Consider the following 12,188-nt stretch of genomic DNA (forward strand, 5'->3'; position numbering starts at 1 on the left):
CAAACAATTATTGTGATTCATCCTGTATTGTCCCTATCATCATTACCCTATAGCAATAGATGTGGGACACACACACGTGCAATCACGCACACTCCCCACCCTTCCCCCAAACAAGCTCAGATGTTCAACAGTTATTCCATCCCCAACTCAAGAGAAGACTTGATGTGCGAATGCATATATAGCTGTAGCTGTTTGAAAAGGCATGCAAAATTGAGCAAGAATTGGGAGATTTTATTAACCAATGTCAAGTCCTAGCCTTTGGTGCTCAAACACACCCCCCTACCCTGAAAAAAAAACACACACCCCCCTACCCTGAAAAAAAACACACACACACACACACACACACACACACACACACACACACACACACACACACACACACACACACACACACACGTCCCCTGTTGTGACCATTTTCCCAAGTATCTCAGTGCAGTCAGACTTTGATTATTTTGTGCCACCAGGGCCACAATAATTTGATTGCCAGCACTGCCGCTACCTGGGTGGGGGTACCCCACCGGAATCCCCACCGGCCAGGTACAAGGTCATCAAGGTTCTCATTCCTTATATTATGCTCACCCATCCGGGGGCTTGGGTTTCATTGGACCAACTCTGTCAGGTTAGCTCAGACTAGAGGGGGCTGTGCTGCTTTAGTGGGTCTCTGACCGTGTTGATCTTTCTGTCTTGGCTGTTAATAGGTTACTTGCAGTAGGCCTATACAACGGATAAAGATTTCTCCTTAGTGTGGGTCGCTCAGGTGTCTGACAAATGTCTTTGTTTTTTATGACAGTGTTTTTCTTTCTGCTTGCATTTTGTATTTTTATTGTGTGTATTTTCAGTAATTTATGTAATTCAGGGCTCATCAGTAAAAGAGACCTTGGTCTCAGTATAACTCACTGATATTTAAATATATATATTTTTAACTACAAAAAAAAAATCTCATGGGGCAGAATTCAACAGTGTGCACCACTAGGCTTTAATATGCTTGGATAATATGCTCCCTCTGCATGAAAATTATATTATCAAACAGTAGGCTACTTACATCATTAAAGAAGAATACGATCGAAATGCACATTACCATGAAACTGATCGGATCAAATGGTTGGCATGCAGATGCAGCATTTGAGTTTCACCCGTAAAATGTGAAGAATTATCATTCACAATTGACAGTGATGGCCTTATATATAATTAGGTAGGCCTAACTTGCTGTTTTAGAATTCTTTTGTTATTTTTCTGAGTCACTATTTCTACTGTGTAGGCATAGGCAATTGTTACATTTGGATGATGCATTATAGGCTACAGTGCCTTCGTAAAGTATTCAGACCACTTGACTTTTTCCACATTTTGTTAGGTTACAGCCTTATTCTAAAATGTATTAACTTGTTTTTTCCCCTCATCAATCTACACACAATACCCCATAATGACAAAGCAAAAACATGTTTTTCGAAATTTTAGCAAAATTATTAAAATATAAAAACAGAAATATCACATTTACTTAAGCATTCAGACCCTTTACTCAGTACTTTCTTGAAGCACCTTTGGCAGCAATTACAGCCTCGAATTTACTTGGGTATGATGCTACAAGCTTTGCACACCTGTATTTGGGGAGTTTCTCCCATTCTTCTCTGCAGAGCCTTTCAAGCTCTGTCAGGTTGGATGGGGAGAGTCGCAGCACAGCTATTTTCATGTCTCTCCAGAGATGTTCGATCGGGTTCAAGTTCGGGCTCTGGCTGGGCCACTCAAGGACAGTCAGAGACATGCCACAAAGCCATTCCTGCGTTGTCTTGGCTGTGTGTTTAGGGTGCTTAATCTTTGCTCCAGTCTGAGCTCCTGAGTGCTCTGGAGCAGATTTTCATCGATGATCTCTCTGTACTTTGCATCGTTCATCTTTGACTCGATCCTGACTAGTCTCCCAGTCCCTGCCGCTGAAAAACACCCTCACAACATGATGCTGCCACCACCATGCTTTACCGTAGGGATGGTGCCAGGTTTCCTCCAGATTTGACGCTTGGCATTCAGGCCAAAGAGTTCAATATTAGTTTCATCATACCACATAATCTTGTTTCTCATGGTCTGAGAGTCTAGGTGCCTTTTGGCAAACTCCAAGCAGGCTGTCATGTGCCTTTTACTGAGTAGTGGCTTCCATCTGGCCACTTTACCATAAAGGCCTGATTGGTGGAGTGCTGCAGAGATGGTTGTCCTTCTGAAAGTTTCTCCTATCTCCACAGAGGAACTCTAGAGCTCTGTCAGAGTGATAATTCAGGTTCTTAATCACCTCCCTGACCAAGGCCCATCTCCCCCGATTGCTCAGTTTGGCAGGGCGACCAGCTCTAAGAAGAGTCTTGGTGGTTCCAAACTTCTTCCATTTAAGAATGATGGAGGACAATGTGATCTTGGGACATTCAATGCTGCAGATATGTTTTGGAACCCTTCCCCAGATCTGTGCCTCAACACAATCCTGTATTGGAGCTCTACGTACATATCATTCAACCTTATGACTTGGTTTTTGCTCTGACATGCACTGTCAACTGTGGAAACGTATATAGACAGGTGTGTGCCTTTACAAATCATGTCCAATCAATTGAATTTACCACTGGTGGACTCCAATCAAGTTGTAGAACCATTTCAATGATGATCAATGGAAACAGGATGCACATGAGCTCAATTTAGAGTCTCATAGCAATTGTTTTTGAATTTTAAAAACATTTTGCTTTGTCATTATGGGTTATTGTGTGTAGATTGCTGAGAATTTGTATTTATTTAATCAATTCTAGAATACAGCAGTAACGTAACAAAATGTGGAAAAATTCAAGGGATCTGAATACTTTCCTGGGGCACTGTATGTATATTCTAAAATTATATCATACAATAAGCTACATGTGGGTACAAACTTTCATTAGGAAATTGTGCTGCTGTACCTAAAAACAAAAAGCACTACACCACTGCCCCAACAACAGATATTAGACAGCTTCACAAAAATGGACTGATTGAGAAAATCACAGCTTTCATTACACAAAGCCTACTGTATCTGACTGCCATAGATAGAACTTCATTGCGCAATAGCACCATATTCTGCATTCACTTGAAATTATATGATTTAAAACAATTAAAAAAGTTTGAACAGAAAACCGCTAACCTATAAGTGTGATTGCCTATGAATATGATTTGATGGCAGAAATAGGGACCTTGTTGATAGCTTTGTCAATAAATCAACTTTCTTTCAAAAATGTTATGTTAGTGCCTACAAAACTCCTTCCCACAGGGCTTGAATGTTGTTGACATGCCTATCTGGCTTGGGGACAATACCAGGTGGGGACACAGACAACATCTTTTAAAAAGTAGGCACATACCTAAAAGACCAACACCAATGACACAACAATGTAATTGCATGTATACATATTAGCATGGGTGACCCCAGTGGGAACCAAACCCCACGACGCTGAAGTGCAAGTACAATGCTCTACCAACGAAGCCACACAGGACCATGTCTATGGACTTCAGTGTATGCCCATATCCTGCTTCTGTAGACAGATAGCTGATTCACAAAGGATTTGCGGTACGTTGCCTGAAAAAAAGAATTGGGCAATGTTTATATGGTTCCCTTTCAAACAGCCACATTTTTACCACATTCTTGTCAGCATTCACCATTTATATAGCCATTGTTTAGCCGCACCTGAGCAAGAGACATTACACTTTGACCCTGTTGTTGCGACTGTTCTGGTAACCTGACAGGACAGCAAGCTCTAAATTCTTCAGATAGAAATGCACTGCTTTAATTTCTTCACGTTCACAACACCGTTAGCAGCTCGCCATACTTGTAAACAATTACCTTGTAATGTGTTCATTTTCCTTATGGGTAATAAAAGGTTGGCGACAGTTAAACTCAAAACGTTGTCTGATATGTTCTGGTAATTATGAGCTGGCTAGCCAGCTAGATAAAGTTGAATAACATGCTAGCATCAAACCAAAACGTTGTCTAAAAAGTTGCTTTTACTTGCTTGGCTTGCTAGATTGACATAGCTATCCTAACATTTTAAACAGATTTCAGGGGCAAAACAATTAACAGGTAATGCCATTTGGATTAGGCTGCTGCAATGACATGCAGACTGCCATTTTTGCGTTTATACTTTTCCATAATGACAAGGACAAGTGTGATGTCAGACAACAATGTGATTTAATGCGTGCCAAAGACGGTAAGATGAAAGGCGACGTTTTTACTGAGGGGTTGGTGGGATTTTTAAATACATTACCGCAATTATAACTACGTCGTTTGGCAGGAATAAAAGTACAGGTTTTGTCGCCGGCGATACCTTTCAGATATAAAGAAAAGTCAGAAAAAAGTTGCCGGAACGCTAAAGTTGGCTGTTTTTTTTTAAAGGGATAAGATAGTCCACTAACTGTGTCCAGAGAGACTGGCGCGTTTCAGTGCTGAGAGACATGAGGGACGAAAGGCCTGTGATGCTGATGACAGCTGCTGTTTTCCTTATGTTTAACATCATTTCTTCTCACAAACACGTCGCGAGCTGGAAAAGGCCAGCGAGCTTGGGCCTCCCGAGGCCTAGCTGCACAACCACACGCAGTGAAAAGACGGAGAGGGGGAGAGAGAGAGGGAGAGAGAGAGCGATGGAGGGAGGGAGAGAGAGAGAGCTTGGTCTGCGCAGCCTGCAGACACCACTCAGCTAAAAGCTGATAGAAAGTGACGGGCTGCTGATTAGTCAACTCACAGCCCTGGCGACCAGTGGCTGTATGTGTACGGGGCTGCGCACACACTGAACACACAAAGATTGAATAGATACATACAGATTGAGAAGGCACACACACACAATCCTACACACAGTTCGTTCTAGCCCTGTATATATCTGCTGTGCTGCATGCTTAAAGGCATACAGTGATGTTTTGCCTTTGCACACACGCACGCATATTCCTTTGCGCGTGTGTGTGTGTGTGAGCACATGTATGAAGGGGGGGGGGATGTTGGTTGGTTGGTTACCTTGAGGAGATAGACAGGGATGTTGCTGAAGTCCACAGGGAGCTTGAGCAGGAAGCGAGCGGAGAACTCCCCCGTCTGGAACACGAGAGGCAAAGAAAAGAACATCACACCGTGTACAGATGGAGAACAGACAGGCACACAGGGTAACACACAGGTCATATTGAAACAGCACAGGCACACTGCATGGGAATGATTAGGGATGGCTAAAGATGAGTGAATTGCAAATGAGATTTCAGAACCTGTTTGAATAGATCTCATCTATCTGTCTTAATGGGACGATTTTTGGACGAATTACAGATATTTCTTTCCTGATTTTAGGGAGCTATTGATCCTACGGATTTTCAATGTGGTTAATTTGCTGACTAGCTAGGTCTAAAAGGTTAATTGTATTTTTAGCCTACAGTCTAGAAAAAATGATCAATCCATTGAAAGAGATACTTTTTAGCCAGTTGTTCTGAAAGTAGCACTCACGAGACAAAAGTGGTCCCCAAAAATTGCATACTACGTCACATACGTGCAGATATGTGCACCGCGTCATTACTCTCTCTCGCTCTGCTGTGTGTGCATCTTTCTAGCTGTCACTCAAATGGTGAGGGGCTGAAAGCTCATTGGCTCGCTTCAAACTCAAATTGCTAAGGGGCTGGCCCACATAAGAGAAAATGGCACAGCTTCCATTAAAACAGTCGCTTTCAAAACTAGGGATATTGTGGCTAATTGAGGCAGAACAGTCATTTTGCATGTATGAACTACACATCAACACATCCAGCCCAAAGCTAGAGGTATAAAAAAATACTGTAAGTTCCGGAGAATGTCTTTAACAATTTTTCCAATAAAAATTATGTAAAAATGTATAAATAACGCAGATGAACTATGATACGACTAAAGGAATTAAGAGATGTAGAACAATAAAGCCATCTTAAACATATCACTGTCTGTTACCCCACAGACCACACCAACCCTAACCACATCCTTCAGAGGCAAACCTCATCTGCAAAGACAGAACTTTCACATGTACACATTGAAATGTTCCTAAACATCATCCTTTCCCATCAAGGCACATATAGAAGACCTTCTATTGCATAAAAGTAATAGGTTAGTTAGGGAGTGTGTCTCCACACACACACACACACACACACACACACACACACACACACACACACACACACACACACAGAGTAGACACAGACATGTACACACGGCCTTGCTTTGAAACATGCTTGGGGCGCCACATCCTCACCTAGCATAATCCGCCCTTTCACAAGGCGGTTCAGTGACAGCGACATTCACTTCGCTGCTGTGAATTTATTAACCATGTCGCCAGCTGAACTGCCGGTGTATGTCTACATTACGTCTGGGTTTAGGTGCTGCAATTTATATAGGTTTAGATAGGATGAGGTTTAGATGTGGGGGTCAAATGTTGGAGAGAATCAAGAGAAACTATAGCCTCATATCAGTCCGTCCACAAAATTAAACCAGTGCAAAACTTTTAAATAATCAGTGCGCAAAAATATTTCAAACAAAGAGAAGCTGAATGCTGAGCCACATACTAGGCACAACTCTGGGTGGATGTAACCATGCCCTGTGAAGTGGCTGTATCATGTAGCGTACCCAGCTGTTCTTGTGCCCGGCGTAGATCTCCATGCTGCGGCTGTAGTTGGGGTCCTCGAGCAGGCTGTCGTACTCGAAGAGCAGCCGGGAGCTCTCGCGCAGACGCTGGCACTGATACTGGTGGTACTGCTGGATAAGCTCCTTCACCAGCTGAAGCAGGCACTCCGGGTCCCCCGCATCCCACTGGACCAGGTGCTGGAGAGAGAGAGAGTGAGAGGTTGTTAAGAGGGGTTATTGTTTAGACCTTGGCGCAAAGTTAACTAAATAGCTTGAACAAAATATCTGAAAGCCTATACAACTCAAAGCATGTTCATTTTGGGACGATATAGTCTCAGTTCATGATCTATGTCATCCATTCTGGTATCTAACTGCAGAGAACTATCCTTTGAGGCACTGACTTAATTTCATCTACACTAGAGGCCATCTACACTAGCCATGTAAGAGGAGCGAAATCAATTGAAACGAGGAAAGGAATTGAAAACACAATGGCGAGGAAAGAGCCCCAATGGTTCACTAGAGCCCCATTGACATCCATTACGGGAATAATCCCAAACTATCCCATTTACCCCCGCTCCTCTTCCTGCATCGCAGGAACATGACATCGCCACAGGATTTCCTGAAGCGACACAGAGCTGCGTCGGTTCGCAGGGGAATCCTTTGATCATTCCCACCCCCAATGCATTATATCTGACCTCATTTGCCAAAATGGTTGAAAGAAGTGGCTCAAAAAGGAGGAGAGGAAAGTTACCAAGAGAAATGTTAGTGATGGGAAGGAGCATTGTTTCAAGGAAGCGGATAAGGATAGCAGGGACCTGGCCAATATTTTTTTGGCGCTCCAACCTTTTTGGTACACAATGGTTTGGTTAGGCATCAAAGACTGGACTTTGTGAGCCACAAATGGAATATTTTCCATTTAGACGACAGAGAGGGGGAAAAATATACTCCGGGTGTTGTTAGGACACTCCTGATCATTAAATTAAACATGTTGAGTGCATTTTGAGTTCCAGTTCCATGCAGTGTACGCTATTTTGAGTAGTGGACAGAGCGACCCTTGCGTGTCTGAACAGTCCATTGTACATTTGCGATAACTCTCCTCCCATAAACAGGGCATTTGCATGAACAATGCCAAATTCCCCTGACCTCACTGACTGAAGCTGACAACAGGTATGCAAATGTACAGTAAAAAAAAAAAAAGGCATAAACAAGCAACCACCTGTCACGAATCGGTAAGCCTTGTTACACAACATCTTGCACTGGCCTAATTATACAAAACAGGATGTTATTGCTCCCTCTGAAGGGGGGTAATTGTTCACTGACGTATGAGGAATAAAAATACAACATTTTAATTTGAGTGACACTGTGCGAAAACAAACTGCGGGAAACATGTCAGCCAAATAAACACAAATGGACGACTGAGCCTAGATGCAACGTAGCACTACGCAGGGGTCTACTGTCGACTTACTTTGAGTAGTAGAGGAAACTCAATAGTTCAAAATGTGGCATACGAGTGTGAAAACAGTGGCAGTGACTGAGTTTGTCACACTTTTTGGACTTTTAAATGACAGTGCTCTTGTTTTTTTTCAACATGATTGTTCCTCGCTTCAGTGAGCCACAACTCTGTCTGCAGGCTTAGCTGAAACACACATACAGATGGAGAAAAGAGAGGGAAGATATATGGCGCTGGAGCTTGCCCATTTGAGCGAGACCTACAGTAAGCAAGTCATCATTATGGACAGGACTCACAACAACACTAGGATGGGCAAGAAGGCAGAACTTCACGGATCAAATCAAAGTCATTCAGTACAAAATGGAGTGTTGAACATGTGTAGCTGACATGAAAGGATATTTTCTTTGGAAGACAATATAGTCTAATGACCATACCCATATGATTTTGATCAGTTTGTCTTAGAGAGCACACTGCATCAGTTCAGGTCAGTTCCATTTCAAAACCGGTCAATCCAGGCTTGAATTCAATGGACACACTTATATCGAAGTTTAAATTCTTGTTTGGTATGGAAATCAAACGGATCTCAACTCTGGTGAACTAAGTCCACGAACACAGCCCTAAAAGCTCCCGTGAAGAAGTGAAAGCTAAACCTGTCACTGACCCCTTCTGAAAGCAGGATCCAAGCCAAATGGCCAAACGGTGACTAGACAACAACAAACAACTGAGTCATGACATAACCGGTAAAGACATAACCACAATTCCAGTCTGATGGCAGCTGGTCCAATGTGTATTCTCTGCTCATGCTGCGGTTTGTATGCATCACTCCGTTTCTTTGGCGTGTTGTAAAGCAGTTCTGTCAACCGGCCATAGGTCAGTCCAGTTGTAGAGCGAATGTATAGATAAAGCAACGACTATGAACATGAGTGTGTGGATAAGGAGGGCCATAGGTCCCAAAAGTAGCCCATACCAACCCCGATGCATTGGGGAGTAATGATGACACAAGGCCAGTCTTTGACCTCTATCAACTTATCTGCTCGGCTGTCTGTAAGTCTGTCTGTCTACGTCAGTCTGTCCATATCACATCAGAAGAAAGCTTCCATTGTTTCCTATTGGACCACACCCCTCCTCCTGGAATCGAACAGGGAAGCAGAGGGCAAAGGCAGGCCATTCAGTACCGGTGACCTCATCATCATGAGCTGCGAGTGGTTACCAGCAATGTCGGGCTTCCCGAAATATGGGGGAGATGCAAACAAGGACGGGCATTGTCCAAAGCGGCAGCAAGATGGCCCAGAGGCAGGAACGAGCTGAAACTGAGGAGGGACTGAGAGGAAGTGCTGTGTCAGGATTGTGACATCACGTATCACTGAAACTTCACTGAGGAAGGGAGAGGGAGGGGGAAAGGCAGCAGAGGGCGAGAGAAATAAGCAAGAGCTGGAGGGGCAGGGATATACTAGTGATACAAGGAAAACTTCCTCTTAACAAACCATTAGTGCTACTTTTGTGGCTCACAGATGGTAGAACGGCATTGTAATTGATTCTTGAGTCTAAACGTTCACAATGGTGTAATTAAAAAGGTAGGCCTACACCAGGGATCATCAACTAGACTCAGCTGCGGGCCCATGTTTTCTTGAGGGAATGGTCGGGGGGCCGGAACATAATTACAAATAATTTGACCATAAGAAGGCCAAACAGATATGTTTGACTAAAACATAATCTTTTCAAACTGTTTTGTTTGAACTTTTTTCAATATACATACACAAATACTACATACATACAGTGCCTTGCGAAAGTATTCGGCCCCTTTGAACTTTGCGACCTTTTGCCACATTTCAGGCTTCAAACATAAAGATATAAAACTGTATTTTTTTGTGAAGAATCAACAACAAGTGGGACACAATCATGAAGTGGAACGACATTTATTGGATATTTCAAACTTTTTTAACAAATCAAAAACTGAAAAATTGGGCGTGCAAAATTATTCAGCCCCCTTAAATTAATACTTTGTAGCGCCACCTTTTGCTGCGATTACAGCTGGAAGTCGCTTGGGGTATGTCTCTATCAGTTTTGCACATCGAGAGACTGAAATGTTTTCCCATTCCTCCTTGCAAAACAGCTCGAGCTCAGTGAGGTTGGATGGAGAGCATTTGTGAACAGCAGTTTTCAGTTCTTTCCACAGATTCTCGATTGGATTCAGGTCTGGACTTTAGACCCACCTGTTAGATATTTTTTTATTTATTTACAAAAAAAGATATGGGGGATTGGAAATTATGCAGACAAATTATTCACAATGCTTGCACTGCATCCTGTGTTCCTTTCCGTAAACTCCAAACCAACAGACAACACTATGGCAAGATAATTAATTTGAATAGTTATTCGGTCTTAAATTCCTTTTTTTAAAGGCCCAGTGCATTCAAAATTCTGCTTTCCTGTGTTTTGTATCGTATTGTACAACAGCTGATGAAACAAACACTGTAAAGGTGTGAAAAAATGTGATCAGTGTTGCTGGTTGAAAATACAATTTACAGAGGACCTTATAATTGCATGGGTGGGAGTTTCGGCTTGCCTGGTGTCAACACCAGAAAGTAAATTGGTTTTAGACCAATAACAAAGAGAGTTCCAATCCCCTCTGCCAATTACAGTGAGTTTTACGTTTTCCCCTCCCCACTCAGACAGAAAAAATTCTGCTTGAAAAAAAGTGTTTTGCTAAAAAGCTATTTATGTCCATTTGAATGGAAAACTATTACAGTAAGGTACTTAATTGTTACCCAGAAATGATTTGATATTGATATAAATACGGCTGCATTGGGCCTTTAAACAACAGCATTTTAATAAAAAGGGGGGAAGCATAGACTACATAAAGACAGTCAGAGGTCACTGACAAACACAATCTAGCTCCAAACCTGACAAGGTAGTATACAAATCCACAGGACTGGTTGATGCAATTCCATTAGAGAAGACATTACATTTCATTGGATGCAGTCTTGGGGAAAATACAATAACTTTCAGCAAATTGGGCATCATTTCAGATTCCCAAACCAATAGGGAGCTAATAGAACAAGGTCAGGAGAAAATGGGTACAAAGTGTGAAATCACATGTTCTCAAGAACAAGCTGTAGGCCCCCTCTCACTGAAGAGACCCAAGCTGACAGAATTATGTCTTCCTCTGCCATAACGACTGTGTCGTGCCGATCCAATATTTCACTGAGCCGCACCGAGAGAAGGGTGCTGCCATCTGAAATTTAAAGATAATTATATAGGCCAAGGCAAATATTTGTTTGTGTATTTAATGTGATTTTTATATATGCTGGCAACCTGATCCAATAAAACGTATCAGGCATTAAAAACTCCCAAGTATTAAATTAATCTGCAGTTAGTCTTCTAATTGAAGTGTGGACTCACGCCCTGTTTCGCCCACGGAAAGTGCCAAGTCTAAGATCACATTAAATTGCTCTTGTCATGTGTTTAAGACACTTGGCAATGGAATCCTCAGCCCTGTAGTGTTCCTAAAAGACAACCATGCGGCTTGGGCCCAACATGGCACTACAGTGGTGGCTCCACTAAATGTTCTGCGATTATGCTGTGGGACTTAAAGGTCATTTGTGGTTTAGTACGGTACCCTGCGTCACCACTTCATTGCTCCAGACCAGAGCAAGGGGGAGTTAGAGCACTGATTATGCTTTTGGCGCTACTGTGTCTCTAATTGACAATGAATGGGCGACATAAACCTAAATAGAAACTGATAATTGTGCACGACTTCAGTGTTATAAAAAACTGGATGTTACATTAAGGTTTTTATTCTACGAGAAACTTAGACTACAATTAGGGTGTGGAAATGATAGGATTATTCTGCTTTTACTGTAGTACTGTAGCCCTACTCCCGACCGGTCACGTTGTACAGCACCTGAGTGGCGCAGCGGTCTAAGACCCTACATCGCAGTGCAAGCTGTGTTGCTACAGATGCTGGTTCAATACCCATGCCGGCCTCGACTGGGAGACCAAATTAGTAACAATGTCTCACCCCATGTTCAAGAACAGCACATTTCTCGCTCATTTTACATTATTTGAAAATGAAATCATCTCCAAAATGTTATTTTTTTAAACAAAGTGATTATTATTATTATTATTATTATTATTATTATTATT

At 42.4% G+C, this 12,188-nt stretch overlaps 1 protein-coding gene across 1 annotated transcript in view; it reads right to left on the bottom strand.

Moving 5' to 3' along the window:
* Positions 1-12,188, bottom strand: part of babam2 (BRISC and BRCA1 A complex member 2) — a 193,317-nt gene that overhangs the window by 131,617 nt on the left and 49,512 nt on the right. Inside the window, exons 5-6 of the mRNA XM_021584324.2 lie at positions 6,599-6,793; positions 4,991-5,065 (exon numbers count right to left, since the gene is read on the bottom strand). Coding sequence (XP_021439999.1) covers positions 4,991-5,065; positions 6,599-6,793 — 270 coding nt within the window. The remainder of the gene's footprint in view (positions 1-4,990; positions 5,066-6,598; positions 6,794-12,188) is intronic.

The sequence above is a fragment of the Oncorhynchus mykiss genome, chromosome 25 (genome assembly GCF_013265735.2).
Source record: "Oncorhynchus mykiss isolate Arlee chromosome 25, USDA_OmykA_1.1, whole genome shotgun sequence".
Lineage (NCBI taxonomy): Eukaryota > Metazoa > Chordata > Actinopteri > Salmoniformes > Salmonidae > Oncorhynchus > Oncorhynchus mykiss.